At 38.6% G+C, this 18,416-nt stretch overlaps 2 protein-coding genes across 5 annotated transcripts; one reads left to right on the top strand and one right to left on the bottom strand.

The window, feature by feature from the left end:
- Positions 1–135: 135 nt before the first annotated feature.
- LOC105690398 (ADAM 17-like protease) lies at positions 136–4,265 on the top strand. Its single transcript, XM_012408158.3, has 14 exons — positions 136–475; positions 565–706; positions 797–897; positions 986–1,107; positions 1,193–1,343; positions 1,401–1,597; positions 1,691–1,885; positions 1,956–2,094; positions 2,195–2,349; positions 2,414–2,494; positions 2,605–2,813; positions 2,910–3,148; positions 3,216–3,331; positions 3,405–4,265. Exons 1-14 carry the CDS (start codon positions 415–417, stop codon positions 3,702–3,704), a joined length of 2,208 nt encoding a protein of 735 aa, XP_012263581.2. The 5' UTR covers positions 136–414; the 3' UTR covers positions 3,705–4,265.
- LOC105690396 (myosin heavy chain 95F) lies at positions 4,264–18,347 on the bottom strand. Of its 4 annotated transcripts, none has more exons than XM_020854838.2 (19): positions 18,193–18,347; positions 10,961–11,154; positions 10,787–10,860; positions 10,577–10,706; positions 10,329–10,493; positions 9,845–10,257; positions 9,193–9,452; positions 8,951–9,108; positions 8,699–8,863; positions 8,399–8,622; positions 7,891–8,082; positions 7,395–7,827; positions 7,073–7,314; positions 6,642–6,953; positions 6,401–6,540; positions 6,220–6,267; positions 5,676–5,799; positions 5,261–5,606; positions 4,264–5,183 (listed from the first exon to the last, which is right to left on the bottom strand). In XM_020854838.2, exons 2-19 carry the CDS (start codon positions 11,139–11,141, stop codon positions 5,032–5,034), a joined length of 3,759 nt encoding a protein of 1,252 aa, XP_020710497.2. In that variant the 5' UTR covers positions 11,142–11,154; positions 18,193–18,347; the 3' UTR covers positions 4,264–5,031. The 4 variants fall into 4 exon arrangements, with proteins under 4 accessions (XP_020710497.2, XP_020710496.2, XP_012263578.2 ...); XM_020854837.2 differs by lacking the exon at positions 18,193–18,347 and adding an exon at positions 14,486–14,505; XM_012408155.3 differs by lacking the exon at positions 18,193–18,347 and adding an exon at positions 11,963–12,140.
- Positions 18,348–18,416: the final 69 nt, after the last annotated feature.

The following is an 18,416-nucleotide window of genomic DNA, read 5'->3' as shown; positions in this document are numbered from 1 at the left end:
TACAATCTAGCAAACTCTAGCATGCAAGATCGTAGCGATTTGAAGTTCACAGCTGATCTCTTGGCAACTCCCTCTGTGTTCAGGAGACTGACTATCACTATCGTTGATGAGATGTGAATTAAAGGGATATCTTGGGTAAAATTAAAAAAACTCACCAGTAGCGAATCTGTCAAGTCGTTGACTGAAGATCAAGTTTACAACTCGTTCACAACCTTGACATTTTTGTCAAGCTTTTTCAATTTTTGTGAACAACAATCTAGTGAACCGTGTACGTCTTTTGACAGATGACCGCCGAAGACACGCACCATAGTAATTCCATTTCAAGGAAATTCGAATTATTGCTTCATTCTGTTTAGTTAACAAAATAATAATTATCAAAGTACTTCATGTATCGAATTGTTTCTTGTGAGCAATATGAAAACAGAAGATTCGTTATTGGTGATCTGTTTAGTCCTTCACTATATCTGCTTCGCCCGTTAGTAACAATTTGTAAAAATATTGAACTGTCAATTTGGCCTGCAAAAATTTATCGCAGTGTTTAATTTTGATTGTGTTTTTCTTCAGGAAGCAGTCTTCACAAAAACTTGAAATATTATGAAACACTACACACCACTCAATTCGAGCATCGAGTTGTCAAAAGAGGGGTTCAACATAGCCATCATCCTTTCAATAAAATAAATGAAGTTGAATTTTATACTCATGGACGGTAGGTTTCATAATTTATACAAGATTTATCAAAATAAGGCATCTACTTTTAACAAGACATAAATATCATGTAATGGTCTATAATTTACAGAAATTTTCGCTTGTTCCTTACTCCAAGGCGCGAAGTGATGCATTCTAATTTCAAAGCATATGAGGTAAACGGGGATGGCAAAGAAACAACTATTCATGTTGGTATGAAAATTCCTGATCCATTGTCAATTTTTATTATTTTTCTTTTAAACTTGAAACTTAATTTGCAAATGTGTATGGTACGATTCAGATCATGAGAATTTTTATCATGGACGCGTATTTGGAGAAGTGGAATCATATGCTCATGTACATATCGATGACGGATTATTAACTGCAACAATTACTTTACCCGAGGACACTTATCACATTGAAGTAAGAACAAATAGCATTGCAGTAAGGAACCATTTTATGTACACTCAATTTGAAAAATTGACCTTTGATATGGTTGTTTCTTCAGCCTTCGTGGAGACACTTACCGCATATGGACAACCGTTCTATGATAGCTTACAAAGCTTCCAACGTGAAACTCAGCTGGGAGCATTATGAGGGAGGCGAAGGACATACTCATGGAGTCCCTAAAACCTGTGGCTATGTCAAAGAGGAAATAGGTACTAATTTGTTGTAATATCAAAATGACGATCCATTACAGAGATTTTTGATCCCAGATATTGATGATGATGAGAAAGAGGGTGACAATGGGATGGATGAAATAGATCCCAGCACCTTTCAAAGAACTAAAAGACAGACGGAGACTTATGAATATACGCCAACTAAGACTCGATGCCCACTTCTATTAGTCGCAGACTACAGATTTTATCGGGAAATGGGAGCTAGCAATACAAAAACCACTATAAACTACTTGGTAAATAAATTCCATATACCACTTAGTAATTAAACAAACAACTACATACTTCAATAGCAGTTCGTTTGTTGGATAACTTGAAGTTTGTTGTAGATCAGTCTCATCGATAGAGTACATAAAATATACAACGATACCCTTTGGCAAGAACGTCAAGAGCAGGATGGTTTTAAAGGGATGGGTTTTGTAATTAAAAAAATTGTTGTACATAGTGAACCTACTCGAATGCGAGGAGGAGAAACCCATTATAACATGGTTCGTGAAAAGTGGGATGTGAGAACTCTTCTTGAGGTGAGATTGCAAGTTTCAAGATTCAGCAAAAATTCTACCTACTTGTGACTATCTCTTTATCATTCGATAGGTTTTTAGTCGAGAATATAGCCATAAAGATTTCTGCCTAGCACATTTATTCACTGATCTGAAATTTGATGGTGGTATACTAGGCTTAGCATATGTTGGGTCTCCACGAAGAAACTCGGTCGGTGGAATATGTACACCAGGTATGAAATCCCACTAAAATCAATGAAAAAAAGCTGCAATCATTAACCGAGCAAAATAGGTAGTTTCAAATTATTTTTTGCCATTTCTTTCCTCCTGTAGAATACTTTAAAAATGGGTATACATTATACTTGAACTCTGGGCTTAGTTCCAGTAGAAATCATTATGGGCAAAGAGTAATTACTCGTGAAGCTGATTTGGTAACTGCTCATGAGTTTGGGCACAACTGGGGTTCTGAACATGATCCAGATATAACAGTGAGTCGAAATGATCTGGAGAATTTCAACTTTTAGTTACGACTTAGGAGAATTTTTTTTTCAGGAATGCAGTCCTAGTGCGAGTCAAGGAGGATCTTATCTGATGTACACATACAGCGTTAGCGGATATGACGTGAATAACAAGGTAAGGTTCTAAGATGGGTTTATGAGTTTCAAATGAAACAATTGGATGAATGAGATGCTAATCTCGTGCAATGGCCAAGAAAAGTAATCTTCAATATCACTTTAATCTAGCGCTTCTCACCATGCAGTTTACGTTCAATAAGGAAAGTATTGCAAGCAAAGTCCGGTCGATGTTTCTCAGAGCCAGAGGAATCATTTTGTGGAAATCTGCGAGTGGAGGGTGACGAAGAATGTGACGCAGGTTTACTGGGTACTGAAGATAATGATTCGTGTTGTGATAAGAACTGCAAACTACGTCGCAATCAAGGCGCTGTGTGCAGGTAAGACGAAAAATTGTTGCAATCCCATTGGCTTATCCTGTAACGATAAATTTTTCGACCCATCAAATTTATTATATGTATACTTCTATTCAACAGTGACAAGAATTCTCCGTGTTGCCAAAACTGTGCTTTCATGCCGGTAGCTGTAAAATGTAGAGATGCTCAATATGCTACCTGTGAGCAGGCGTCCCAATGCACTGGAGCATCTAGTGAGTGTCCTCGATCACCTCCAATGAATGATGGAACAGGATGTTTGGAGCGAGGACAATGCCGGAATGGTAAATGTGTCCCATACTGTGAAACGCAGGGTTTGCAGAGTTGCATGTGTGACACAAGTAAGTTCAGACGTAGTTACTGACTATGAGCAATAGAATTGGCTGCACTAACTAAATTTTTGTGCAGTTGCAGATGCTTGTAAACGGTGCTGCAGAATGAGTCTTAACGAAACTTGTTTCCCAGTCGACCCACAAGATATTTTGCCTGACGGGACACCATGTATTCAAGGTTTTTGTAATAAGGTATGTATTTCTTGTAGTCGTGGTTTGAGTTGAAGACAGGATGTTTTGATTATTCTTCGAATTATTTTTCTAGGGAGTTTGTGAGAAGACGATCCAAGATGTAGTTGAGCGATTCTGGGATATTATTGAAGATATAAATATTAATAAAGTGATGCGTTTCTTGAAGGACAACATTGTTGGCGCGGTAATAATTTGTACAGCTATAGTCTGGATTCCCGCGAGCTGTGTTGTCAGCTACATTGACAGACGTCGAATAAAAGAAGCGGAGAAAAAGTGGCGATGGCAGCACACAGATGAACTTATCCATCCAGAAGACCAAAGGCGAATAGTTCATATACAGGGTTCATCGAGGCAAAGAGCACAGCCTTCGTGAATCAATAATACTTTTGGGCAAGTTTTATCAAAATCCTTAGAATATTCATTTCACAGTCTCCCAAAGTAAAACATTTCCAATCATATTACCACCGAATTGATCAGTGTTCAGTAATTATACTTTTCCTCAATGTGTAAATGTGGAAACGTTCCCACTGGTTATGTTTTTAATAGTGGCACCTCAAGCTTTAAGTTACCATTGTACTTATTCAATAAACCTGTTTCCATTTAGATGGATACTTTTTGGCGAACAGTATTATCAGAGTATTTATGTATAGAGCAATCACAAAATGTACATATAATTATATTTATTCTGCGCAATTTTTAGTGTATTTGTATGTCAACTTTTGTTATTAAGTGTTGAATGTACCAGGTAGTTACCGCATATTATTACGTAAGTGAGTATTTTGATGATAACACATAATATTTGATACATATGTATGATTCCTGATTTGAAAAAATCATGACAAATCGAGCTCGATAATTCGATTCCATTGTTTAAGCACATATTAACATGTTTTTACTGTATGGGTGCGAGTTCATAATAAACAGGAAGCGAATAGATGGATAAATTTATTCAACACACTCTCCTCATCAAATGATAATATTTTTTGAACAAGACTTATAATTAGATAATCATAAATACTATTGGAATGTAATTAAATAACCCATACACTATAAATAATAGTTAAATCTATTTTAGCGCCGTAGTTATCGTGGAACTGCATTATAATCATTATTATAATTAATGAAAACCATGGTCGATATTCATAGGTAAATACTGATAATTTTCATCAGCGTCTTCTTTGCGGTAGAGAAACGCCAACGTAAAGGCACGTCTCGAATGTTAATTAATTTGTGTGATATTTTCTTCCTTAGTATATCCACGTTAGAATGACCGATTTTGCCATATTATTTGCAGAAAAAATAAAAATGCACACCTTATTGGGGGAAAAAAAGAAACTCCGTTACCGAATGACGATTCCTCGATTTCGCAGTTATGACACTAATATGAAATACCGATCGACCACATAAATAGATTTATAGGTGATCACCATCGTAAGACTCACTCATTTCATGTCGGTCATCGATATCAACATCATGCATGACATTGACATTTTCGATAATATAATAATATGAAAGCAGTTTCACCTGAATTCGCTAACTTCTAAAGTACGTGGGGTTCGGGGACCGTTGGGTACAGTCTGAATTTGCTTCCTTGAAAATTAGCAAGGAAAAAAAAATGTCACCCTATAGTTTAATAGGGGTAGAGTAATTACGCGAAGATCTATCGAATAATTTAATGTCGGTTTTCAGTACCTCAAAAATCACTTAGTACGTTCACTTGGTACCGTGTAGGGTCTTCCACCATTGCGTTCCCACTCCTTATTGAACTCGTATTCAAGTATTTCGGCACCCCTTTTGCGGGTCAAGCCCGTTTCATCGAGACTTAACTCGCACATCTGCATGTCGTCGACACCTGCGAAGTTAATTGGATATTTTTTAAATATTTTTCATCGTCGATATTGCCATTAAGAAAATGTATTCATGTCGTACCAGCCACCAGAAGGATCGGCGGTTTCTCCGGATGGAGTTCCATTTGTCTGGCGACGTATTGTCCGTCAAAATGCGCGTACCACCATCCGCGTTTTCCAGCACTGTAAGGGTTTTCCGTTTGTCCAGCGACCGCCGGTTTCACAAAGGGAATCCGGAAAAATCTTTGAGAGGATTCAATTATTGATTGTTTCATTGGAATTGGTCGAGCCTTCGCAGCAGCCTCCGCAGCAGCCTCCATGATTGCCCTAGGTGCTCTTTCATTTTCGTCTATTGTCGTGCGTTTGCGATTCCTCGCTTTCCAGGCATGGTATACTTTCAATCTGCGATGGAATTCGTGACGGCAAGCCTGCGTTTACAATGAGAATATTTTTTTTATGCATTTTGATTGAATTTAAAAAAAAAATACGATACGAACCTCCAGCAGTTCAATGTCGCATGATGTGTTGATCGTATCACGTAACTGCGAGTATTTCCACTTGGATAGATCGTATTTTTTATTTGTATTCATAGCTGCTTGATGGCTTCGAACTTGTTCCGATCTGTGCATAGAGATGAACTCATGTTAAAATTTTAGAGGGACAGGTTTTGAGAAATAATACGGCAACACTCTTTTGAAAAAACAAGTGAAACAGCGAAAGAAAATTAACAAGTGTTTGTTATCCTGAAAAGTATTTTTTAATCACATGCGATGAGAAAACAGAATATACGGATAACAGCAATGTACGGAGATGATTAGTTGGGCACGCAAATTGGCTTCGCGATACTTCAAGATGAGATTACTATATTAGGAACTGAGAAACATAGACGAACAAGCATAAACAAAAAATAATGTTCATATTAATGAAAACAAAAATTAGTAAAAGATAGGAAAATTGTGAAGGGTAAAGGTGAATCAAATAATCCAGCTGTTAGTGTAGTTAAAAGTCCATGCTGAGTCGCTGAAAAGTTGATTATTATACCTTATTAATTTGTTGTTGGTGATTGGAGGTCCTCGCACGTCTGACCCGCTAAATAATTTCAATGAGCATTTCGTTAAATCGAATGATTAAGTTGGACTTGATGACGTTGAAATATTTTTTAAATCTTAAATCATACGGATATTTGAATGTACGAATAAACTTGAGCTGTAATATAATTTACCTGCGCATAGGTGGTGGAGAATCTTCTACATGGCCATTTGATTCTTGCGCCAATCTAACGGCTAAGTCGTGATCTCTTCTCTCCTGTTCAATTTGTTCGCGGTATCGACTTTCCTCCATTTGTTCTTTATCGAGTTGAGCCTAATTGAGCCAAAAACGAAAAAGATACGTCATCAGAGACACTCGCGTAAAATTCAATTATTCAAGTTCAAAAATAATAATTTTTCTCCTGAATTTCATACTTGAATAGCAGCAGCTGCCTTTTCGTTTGCTGCTTCTTGCTTCCTTCTTTCTTCTTCTTCTGCTTTCCTTCGAATTTCAATTTCCGTTTTCTTCCGTCTGTTTTCCTCTTCTTCCTTTATCTTTAATTCTTCCTCAAGTTTCTTTCTCTTTTCAATCTCCATTGCCTCCTGAATCAACTTCAATTTTTCTTGCTCCTCCGCACTCTTTTGTGTCTTCACGGCATCTTGCAATTTTTTCATCTGATTGTCCATCAAACCAACTACGTTTGCAATCGACTTATCGATCTCCTGCTTCTTAATTTTCGGATCGCCCTATATATAAATGAAGAACGAAAATTGTATCAACGATTAAGTAGAATACAAGAAAATGAATAAAACGGAAAATAACGATAATTATTATCATTACTTCACTGGAAATTTATGATCTTCACCTTGATCTTAGCTTGAATAGTTTCCAACTGTTGATTTAATTTCTTGATGTCATTGAGGCTGCTGTCTTTGGATGATTTGAGTTGATTAGCGGTTTGCTGCATACTAGCCAGCTGCTGCGTTAAATTTCTTATTTTTACAATGCCCTGGATCCTAGGCTGATGTTGCTTCTTTGCGAGGTACATTCGAACAGTCTTTTGAATAACAATCAAATGATATCTTCTATAGAGAATCTTATTTTTCACTGAAAACGAGGATGATCGTGTACTTTTAATGCGTCCAGCTTTGCTGATCAATAAATAACTTTGCGTAAAATGTACTCACACTTGATCGCAGATAGAGCACAGAACTGTACTTTCATCCACCTGGATTTGACGAGCCATTTTTTAACGTTCTCTACGAGTTTTTTAAGATTCTCTGGATCCGATTTCATGACATTATCAAATTCCGCGAACTTTCCTGGCTTGAAAAACACCCTCGTAATACCAAACTTAAAATCTTTATTGTTAAGTCTTAAACTGTGCAGCAACGCCTCGCAGAAAAATCTTGGATCAAGTTTAGCCAATTCTGGAGGTAGGTAAGATTTATACATGCTATAAAGTTCCTGGAATGGTACTCTGCTCGGATATCCATGCTCCATGAGTTCCAGAACTGACGTCATCCCCGAGCACCTGAGTTGGCCAAGAATACTGTTGCCATCGAACTGATGGTCTACCATTTCATTGTTTGGTTTAACGCAACGAACGAAATTAGTACCCTGTGCAAATAAAAATCAACGGAGTGAAATCGAAGCTTCGTTTTTTGGTTGGGTATTGCTTACGTTATTCTTTAGTTTATCCATGAGCTCGCCGAGCTGTGTTTTGAACTTGCTTCCAACGCTGATGAAAGTTAGCTTTCCTTTCGGGCATGTATTATTTGCGAAATTTGTTTTTAGGAATGAATTACTACTTTCTTGGATCAATCCCTCCAAGGATGCGTGAAGGGCATCGTTATTCTTTTCAATAAATTGATTCTGTAATTGAGATCAACAATTAAAATAATCAAAAAAACTCCAGAGGCGTTTCAGAAACCAATTAGGTAATATATCAGATAAAATCGCTAGTTTACTGGATGATTTCACCAACGCCAACTTACATTAATCGCACTAACAGCACGTACATGTGGAAATTGATCGTATTACCAAGTTGGAATAGCACGTGGGAGACACGATTATACTTGAATATATAAACTACAGGCGTGGGCAACTAAACATGTTTTGAAAACGATGCCTACTAGGTAGATAGTTCTATAAAATCGGAACTGGTAAAAATTAAATATGGAATATTTACAGTTTGGTAACAAACGCCACCAGCATAATGTCTGATGACGAATCCCTCGTCATCTCTGAGTTCTCTGTGTTCCTTGAGCCTAGAAGTTCGAGGCAAAGTGATTCGGAAATGTCCACTCCACGCCCTATGAACTTCGCTCGTAAAATGGTCGAAACTATGCTTGGGAAGTTTAGATTCTTCGTCGAGTAGACTGAAGATGCCATTGGTTTTTGACTCGATGAGATCTGAAAGATTCGTCTCATCTGAATTATCAACGAATATCCATAGAAACGCCCGTTTAATTCTTCCGAATAAACTCACCGATGCAATCCTGATTATCGACGTATGAGATCTTCGGTACATTCAACGCTTCTCTGTCGTAGAGATCCTGTTCGTACTTAAGAATTTTTTCATTGAAAAACTGTTGAAGCTTTTCGTTGCAGTAGTTTATGCAAAATTGTTCGAAACTATTCACTCGGAAGTACTCTGAAAAGTGAAGTTGAAAAGAAATAAAAAATTTGTTCCATTGTGGAACCGATACCGATACCCGAAGCAACTTAAACTTGAACTCACCAAATCCGGCGATATCAAGAACCCCTATATAGTAGCTAGAAGCCTTGAATGGAATACTTTTGTTTATGCGTGAAACTATGTGATCAAAAAGTTTGCTATAGATCGCTTTAGCAAGAGCATCGCGACCACTATTAGCTTCGTGAACTTTCAGAGGGACCCTATTGAAGAGAGAAGTAAAAAAATGAAGAAAATAAAAATTTATCAACCTCATACCCATCTTGGTATCTTAGATTGATACCCACATGATTACCGTTCCTTTGATTCCTCCTCTGCTGGTCTGCATAACTTTGGAAACCAGAGCCTGTCTTAATTCATCAGCATCGACACCCAGGAGAGCGGCAGAAGTGACGACTGATTGTTTGGAATCAGCGGTGATCCTGGAACCGCCCTTCGTGTCCTCTGGATTATCTTCGAACGTGATATTTCCCAGATGTAGAACTGCGGCTACCATAGTGTAGATTTCCATCCGTTCCAAGTCCGTCAAACCTAATCGTGTGAGTGCCTGCAATATTGTTGGACGTCAGATAAGAAAGTCAGTGGATCGATTCGACGGGTGATATTGAATGCTGGAAAAGCTCACTACCTGAGCCTAAGATCCATTCTGATGCTAGGATGAAAAAAAAAATTGAAAAATTTCTTTTACCCTCTAAACTGCTATACGACCTATTTGCTACTGGGGAACACATGTTCATATGTTACCGTAGCTCTTTCCTATTGTCGCAAAAAATCCATTTTCAGCGTCAAAATATAACAAAGAAATATTAATGAACTTCTGCAATATGTGTATCATTGAGATACAATAGGAACAGTACGCTCCTAAAATGGCCTGTGTGTGATTGGAAAGTATCAAATGTTTCCAGATGAAACTTTCAAAGGCATATTTTTATATTTTACCTTGTCGATGGCATTGAATCCCTCGACGTCGTCTAGTATAGGATCGTGAAGACTACCCTTGCTGATTTGTTCCTTGCTTTTTTGTGCGTTGTTTAATTTTTTCTCCGAAGAAGCGTTGCAAAAATATTGACTGCATCCATTTCTCAGGTATTGAAAATCGTCGGGATTCGTGATGCCGAGTTTAGCTCTCAGATCGGCGGGGGCTCCGGCGCACATCATGTAAAATACGTGGTAATTTCTTTCACCGGGACTTTGAAGACAGACCCGCGACTTTTCGAGAAGATAATGAGATATGTAACCGCCGACGACTTGACACTTTGCGTCAAAATGAACTTCCATAAATTTTCCAAAACGTGAACTGTTGTTGTTACGCTTCGTTTTTGCATTTCCAAATGCTTCCAAAACGGGATTGGCTGACATGGGGGTGAAAAATATGAAAAGTAGTTCCGAAGGGTTCGAAAATATTCAAATTTCGCTCACCTACCATCAAGAATTTTTTGTTCTATCGGACCAGCTGTAGATCCCCAAAGATCACAGAGATAGCGGAGTAAATATTTGGTAGATTCAGTTTTCCCTGCTCCAGATTCGCCGGAAACGATTATGCTCTGAGATTGTTTCAGAACTTTCATATCCCTGAAAGCTTTGTCGGCTGGAGAGCAAAGAGAGGGAACAAGAAATTAGCGCAAGTTCTGCCGTTGAATTTGTGAAAAACTTTTCAGTTCTCCATCTCACCGATCGCAAAAACGTGGGGTGGAGTTTCACCAAGTGATTTTCCTTGGTAAGATTTCAAGGTTTTCGAAGAGTAGAGATCCTTCATTTCGTAGTAAGGGTTAACGGCGATCAGAATATTGGCGACGTAAGACTGCAAAGGATAATTTTCTTGTGAACTATAAAATCACGGTAAAAATTGAAAAAAAAATTTTCCACAATAGTTATACCCACGTATATTTTATCCTTGAAGTATCTCGTGCGAATGTTATTCAAAAGCGTTGCTTCGTTAAGGTACATCAAAGCACCTGAAGAAACATGTGAAAAACGGCGTTCAAACTACAAATAATATTCGTAACGTATGTTGCACGAATCTATTAATCGATCGAATTAAATGAATCATCTTACAGTTGTCTTCGACATCTTGGGTGTATTCCCCAGCTGGATAAACTTCGTCCAAAGGACATGTTCGCTGCTTGAGTTTTGCGTTCAACGGTTGAATTAAAGCATCACCATCGACCATGTCGACAAATTTACCGATTATAAAACCCTCCTGCGGGTCCCTGACCCAAACCTGCTGGTTTTCCATCCCTAAGTCCGAGCTGAAAATGGTGTTTCTATCAATAGATCATTTCGATGATCAATAAAGAAAATTCTACCGATTCATTTACGCTATTCGAATTATCATTTGATTTTGCTTTGCTTTCAGTGACTCGTTTACACCTAATCAACGATGTTGTCATCTTCGATTTCGTTCAGATATCGCGATAAGATGCACCACCTCGGATCAAGATATTTAATTATTTTATATTCACATCGAACATTATCGTGCGCTGTAATGAAATTAATTCTTGGAAGAAATATTTTTATTATCATCGGAGTTTTTTTTCTTCAATTTTTATTCTCTAGCTGTTGAGGGTTGAATTATTTTGTCGCGATTAAAGAATCAATTATTCGAGCTTGATAAATTATTTTAGCTGACTGTGAAATTAATCTAGAAAAAATTAACATTCCTTTTTTTCTCACATAGATGCGTCCTTCGTAGCTACCTAGGGCGATAACATACCTAAAGGCCTAAGTCCTATCGACCGGACAGAAGTTTGCACTTTTGGTGCTTCACTGTCAATAACGGCGAACTTCAAAAGACTGTTGGACGGGATTGGTATTTTTACTGTATTGTTGAAACAATAATTCTTCAGCTATGACGCGTAAAGATCATCAAGTTACGTAATCAATTATCGGCGGTAAAATTATACGGGATAAATCGCATTTCACGGATAAATAAAAGCATCGATTTCTCAACGGATTTATATTTGCCAATACAATTACTCAATCTGTACGCTTTCCAACTTCATAGTTATCCGTGTTCGGTTATTTTGAATAAAAAAAATTAATTATTTTATCTCTTACTCGTCGACAACTCCTTTTTTTTGCGACATCTTTCGAACCGCACAGTGTTTCAGTTAAAATTGTCTGCAATACTTCGGCCGACTTTGCACATCGATGAAAAGTCACGAATCACGAACGCATAAGAATAAGACCGAATCAATTCCTGGGGACGGGTGTCGCCAGACTGTATACGACGAAGAATTATTAAACTGATATCCGGTATCGCGAGGTGCTTATCTCGTCATCGCATTATCAAAAAAGCAAACCTTATTGTTTTGCCGCTCAGCAGCCAGACGAAATCAGAAATAAAACAAGAATCTATTTGCCGCGTATAAATTTTCAATTCAATCGCGCTGTCATTTTTGAATTTGCGATTTAGACAGCGTAATCTTGAGATTGCTGCAGTCTGAACTTTTCATTGTTCGTATGGTTCGCATATACCGCCTGCAACAAATGGAAAAAAGACGGAGACAACATTTCACACCGACGCGTTTCACCTGCCAATTCATCGAATGCTGATCCCATGTAATTCGCACCGGTGGCGATAATTGCGTCGAATATTATTTTTTACAGACCAGACAACTATACACGGCAACGCTTTTGTTCGCGCCATGCGGTCGTTGACTGTTGCAAGGAACAGTCAGGATTCGATTCTTCGCTCTGACCACCACTAACTCGGAGTCAATCAACGATAACGTTAACAAATATTTAGGCGTAGCATAAAACAAAGAACTCAACAGCTGATGCCAAACGAAATTCGCGTCATCGTTCAGCGAGCCAATCAATCCCTCCGCCGAAATTAACATTGTGCGGTTTACACATATAAGGGTAAAAAACTAGAGGCGTACGCCCAGAGATTAGTGCGTCCTATAAAAATTCGACCTTTGACATTCGCTATCTCTGGGATTAAGGTCAGAAAATAGTGCGCTGACATTTTGCAGCCTTCGAAGTGATATCGTCCTTCGCTAATCGACACACTTTTATTACAGTTACCGATCAAACGCGATGAGAGTCCGACGGATACGCGTATAAAAATTTTCGAAGACAGATGAAATCACCGAAAGAATCTATATCAATATTATCGGTTTGTTGACGTTGAACTAGTCAGCGCAATGACGGTATCTCGGCACCAGATAATTTTGTGATAAGAAACTCTGAATGACTGTCTAGAATATTCTGAAGGCTTCGAATGATCGATTCGATTTTGGTAAATCAAATTGGAAAAATATGAATTCGATCGTTTTGCGCGAATGTGTAACGAAATCCGTAAAAAAAAAAAAACAAAAACAAAAACCACTGTAACAGTAAATACAAATGTACGTACAGCTTCGAGCTTCTGGTTTACGAGCAGCTGATCGTAAGATTAACTCCGCAATTATGGTTTTATGTACCGGGTGAACCGTATTGCGTGCAAATACCGTCATGCACATGATCCCGAAGTCGTGCATCAATATCATCGAAATTTCTTTTATTATATTTTCAAACGAGCTGCAATTTATAAACTTTCTCATGGCGTAGAAAATAAACGAATGAATAAATAAGTTCGTTATATTTTCCGATTATTTACAAATCCATAAATATTATATCCGCCCGGAGTAGCGAAACAAGAATATCGTACGTCAGCTGCCCTCACACGCATACGTTCACAGGTGCGTCGATTTCCTGATGTGACCGGAAATTTAGATAATACAAGCACGAAAAAGGCGCTGGTGAAATATAACACAAAGGACATTGTAACACTGCGAATGGTAAAAGAGGGAAATCATCCAGGGGGGTTGACAGGAACTGGGATATACGGATGGTTGCCTCCGAGTTCCCGCAGCTTATCTTTTTCATTGCCACGATGATCGGGCAATAAAAATGTCTGTGTATATTAATAATTTGAAAAATTCAATCCGCTTCGCATCGGGTAGTTCGATTGGCCGATGAAAAAGTGAAATATACGTCAGAAAAAGGTCAACCCAATTTTACAGTTTTCCTTCGTGCAGCGGCAAAGGTCATGAGATTCGAAGCCTCGCGTCTGGCGGATCGTGATCGCGAGGCGTCACAGAAAAGTTCGTTGACCATGACAACCGAAAAAAAAGAAATTTAAATAAAATAGAAAAAGAAGTCGTCGAGCACTTCGGTGGACGCGGTTTATGGCCAACAAGAAAGTATCCTGGAGAGACCACCGCCTCTTAGACCCGGACAAAACTTGTATTCTCTTCCTCGTTTGCATCGCTCGTCGACGTCCTCCATCATAATAATCCTTTTCAACGGTCAAGATTGTGACAATTTACTTTATTCGTGTACAGTTAGTTACGCTGCAGGATCCGTTGTGGTTTTAAGTACAGATGTAGTAAGTAACGTGTAGTACAGCTTCAGTTTCACATTACAGTTATCGCGATTATGTATACCTACCATCATTATTCACTGTACGAATTAGGATACGAAACGTAAGAATAATCATTCGTTCGTCGAATACCGGTTCTCAATTCTACGCTCTACCGTGATACGATGTAGAGCTAGAACTGACATTTTTCGCACTGCAATCTTGAGATTTACCTCATTGGAAATTGCCGCGATCTTACGGCTGCTATCTTCCATACCTCGGACGACTGGCGTGAAACGTGTAACGTTATACATGCATATCCACGTAATTTTACATCCAATGGCGAACGGCGCTTTGGCGATTGAACTTGAAAATTACTATCCCTTCCAATCAGCCGTTGCGCTATACGTATGCGAAACAATTACTGGAACATACGCGATGTTCGTAGGGCGTGAGTAATAAAAGCGACCTTGACGTAATCGACCTTAACTTGACGTAATTCTGGTCTATGATCGTCGTAATATCTTATGCACGTATCGCATACGAACCACGTTGGGCTGCATTGCCACGCGTAAATTTTTAGCATCGCATTGCAAACGATGACGTTCACTATAAATGAACGTACATTAATTACATACGTATCCACATACGTATACATCGAGTGTATAATATCAGCGGGCTGCACGAGTTGCGAGCACGCGAAAAGCTATACGTACGTTCAACGGGTGATGTTTCGGAAGGGGGTTTTTAAGAATGTCTGCGGTCGCAAGGGGCGGGCTACGTTCGACCGTAAATTCTTGAAAATAAGGAGAGTTGCGGAGGGATGAAATTTTCGAGTTAATGCAGTTTTGCTCCAGTTTTAGACGCGACTAATGCAACGTAATTCAAATATGTAGATGAAAAGTATTGCGTTTGTTTCTCGGGAAGCCGATTCGTTCGTATTTGTATGTATACACGTACTGTAATTAGGAGACCTGTTTGTATTGTTTGAAAACAAAGAAACGGTGTGGTAAAATTAAGCGAGAGTTTCACACGAATGACCGAATAATGAGTTTGTGCTAATTTCTCTCCTCTTTATAGACCTTATAAATAACGAGTGTTGGAAAATATACGCACACTGTAATGTGAAAATTCCAGAATGAGATTAAACGCCATCTTTACCACTTTATGGCGTCTAAATAGCCAATTAATGGAGAGAAAAAATTCACCGCTATTTCTTCTGCTTCCGATTTTTGACATTCTCCACTTGTTATTTATTTCTTCTTTCTTTTGCACCGCAAAAATTTCACGGGATTAAAAAATCATCTCGGCATCGCTGGAAATTCGTTTTTTAATTTTATATCACATACTTTCTCTGCGATTATTTTATTGCCTTTTTGCTAGTTAGGTTTTCGGTAATTGTTGGTGATTCAAGAAAAATAAATAACAACTTATTGAATAAAAGAAAATAAATGGCATTAACGAGCGATACCGGGGACGCAAAACTGCCTCCAGTTATATCCGGTGGACCGATTAGTTTGTATGCAGAGAGCGAAGTTCGTGTTCCACGCAACCGTGTCCATATCCATCCCTTTCACTTTCACTGTGAGATAATAATGGAGGAAACGTTAACTCCGTTTCATTGTTCCCGTGTCAACGTACACCGCGAATAAATAAAACTTGTATCCCTGCACCACCTATAACATTCGTAATTCGCCACCGACTCCACCGCGTCGTCGTTGGGAATAGAGAAAAAAACGCACCAAACATCCATTCCCGTCTCAAATTTTTCGTCTACCAGCTCGCTTTAATTCCTATTCATATTATTCCTGGGACTGACATATGGCGCCGGTAATAAAAACCGGCACTCTTCAGAGGGATGAGACAGGTGCAGTCGAAACGAGGACGAAGGTGCAGCGAAAATGGAAGAGCTACTTTCATAATTCCAATAACATCTGAGAGCGTTAATTTAGCGGATTCAATAAGATTCTCTCGAAATAGACCGTTATCACCGGATCGATTTCACGTCCGACGCCCTTTATCTAATCAGATATTTCTCTTTAATCAAAATTATTTGCACCGTTTCACGGTAAAAATTGGCAAACTAAATGATTTTCGGCGAATTTCAAATATGAGATAAGATTCTGTGGAAATATTTCAACTGTACAAAAATTCCATTTTTTTTTTGTAATGATTACAACAGTGATTTTTAGCGGTGACCATTGTGAGACGGTGCATCACCTCATCTGTTTTATGAATCTTCTGCTATAGGTCATGAAAAAATATGCACGTGTGAAAATAATACCGAAGCACATTTTTTAAAAATTAATTATCTCACCACGTAACCGCAAACGTCGTTGTCGTGAGTCAGTCTCGACTAGACAGCCAGTAATAACTAAATCTCTCAATAATTGCGCTGATTGTGACGAAATTTACATGGTTGTTATTAAAAGCATTGACAATTTCCCTTGATTTGGGTAATTATTTCTTAATTCCAGTGTCATTACGAACGTCAGTTCACGTTTTTTCTTCGTGTCACGTTAGTCGGGTTTTCTTTCAGCTTCTGTTCTTCGGTGATCCAACAAAAAGCTCTGCATGATGAGAACCGAATCAGATTCGAGTAATTTTTTTCAAATCCCTCAAACCGATGAAACGGTATTCTAATTCACGGATCGATTTCGTGAACAAGGATCTAATTCAGGTTCTGCCGGAACGAACGTTTCGATGAACTTGAATAATCTCTGAAATCCGGCATGAAAAACAAATTGCACATTTCTTCGGGCAGAAAAGTTATCCAAAGTTGGAACGTCAAAGTTGAAAACGTCATAATTTTTTATCGACGATTTGCGAGTGGGAAGGATACTCGTCTGTACTAAACGGAAACCGCATAATGACGATAATTTCCACAAAGCCGCAATGAAAATCTTTGGAGAACAGTGTTTTTGTGACTACGCGAGTTATTCCTTCTCTCGGAGTTCTGGATTTACAGCCGTCAGGTTTGCATCCTCCGGCGAAATAGTCCCGGTAGTCTACAACCAGTTCTTCCCTATTTTTTCTTTTCTTTCCCCCCGTAGTAGAGTTTATCCCCATGGAACAGGCTTCACACTTCATTCTTCTCAGGCAGCTCTTACGGTGCAAGAATATCGTATTAGATTACTCGAGTCGATAGATCCGTTTTATTTTCTTTTCGAAAATGAAATCTCGAGCCATTTGCGAGTGGGTCGGTTCGACCCAGGGCAGAGTTCGGGTCTCGGGGTCGATAGATTTTCCGATAAAACGTCATCAACTTTTCCGACGATATATTTCAATGGGCAAAGTTGATTCCGGGACGCCCGACGATCATTCACGCGGAATGGTGATTTTGCAATTATTACAACGTGTTCGTGTTGATACGGATATTATAATGGTATTACGCTAGCAAGTAAATATTTACCGAGATAGAGGAGACGTCTGAATGATTCACTCTGGCACGACCTCATACCTAGATAAGTTTTAATTCAGAAAAACGACGAAATTCCGAAATTAGTAAGCAAGGGAATGCAGAATCGTGGGTTATGAGAGTCTTGGCTTTTTATCAGATCCATAAACTTCCTTATCATACATGTCTTGCGGTGTTGGAAATATTCGTGAAGATTTATTATGGAATGAATAAGAATTCTTTCGCTACGTCAAGTTTAAATACTCCGAGCTAATCAGATGCTAATCTTTTCAAACTAAATTCGGTTTACTCTCACTGGTTGGAATTTGAAACAGCGATTCCACTTTCAATTATTATTTTTTCATTCGGCGAACTGCGGTATCAAATTGATATCTGACAACAAAATCTGTAGATGCACGATAGCTAGGCAATCTCTAGATAGAGGAGACCGATTTTCTATATAATTAACTTTATCGTTATTATGTAACAGATGAATCGGTAGATTGCGAATATTCGAGTATTTTAGTCATAAACTTTACTCACCACGTACGAAAGTATCACCCGTTATCACAACGAAGCACACGTCCTGAGGTGTGTCACACAACTGCCGACCACCGCTTAACACGGGTTTCTACGAACTCGGCTCACATCGGGAATTCTCGGTTCTGCCACGCGGCGAATTGTGTACCTGAGATCTACCTGGTCTTGCACAATTTTATCTAGATAATTATCTAGCATAGGTGCTACAATGCGCTGACTGATGGATT

This window comes from Athalia rosae, chromosome 6 (assembly GCF_917208135.1).
Source record: "Athalia rosae chromosome 6, iyAthRosa1.1, whole genome shotgun sequence".
In the NCBI taxonomy this organism is placed as follows: domain Eukaryota; kingdom Metazoa; phylum Arthropoda; class Insecta; order Hymenoptera; family Athaliidae; genus Athalia; species Athalia rosae.
Note: the sequence above shows the minus strand (reverse complement) of the source record. Positions and strands in the feature narration are given on the sequence as shown.

Excerpts from the sequence above, each read along its gene's own strand:
- LOC105690398 (XM_012408158.3), top strand. The coding sequence starts at position 415 with ATGAAAACAGAAGATTCGTTATTGGTGATCTGTTTAGTCCTTCACTAT. Across the intron at positions 1,886-1,955 it reads ATGTGAGAACTCTTCTTGAG|GTTTTTAGTCGAGAATATAG; the intron begins GTGAGATTGCAA and ends ATCATTCGATAG. Across the intron at positions 2,495-2,604 it reads GATATGACGTGAATAACAAG|CGCTTCTCACCATGCAGTTT; the intron begins GTAAGGTTCTAA and ends ACTTTAATCTAG.
- LOC105690396 (XM_012408155.3), bottom strand. The coding sequence starts at position 11,991 with ATGTCGCAAAAAAAAGGAGTTGTCGACGA. Across the intron at positions 9,453-9,844 it reads GATTCAATGCCATCGACAAG|GCACTCACACGATTAGGTTT; the intron begins GTAAAATATAAA and ends ACAATATTGCAG. Across the intron at positions 8,623-8,698 it reads CGATAATCAGGATTGCATCG|ATCTCATCGAGTCAAAAACC; the intron begins GTGAGTTTATTC and ends CGAATCTTTCAG.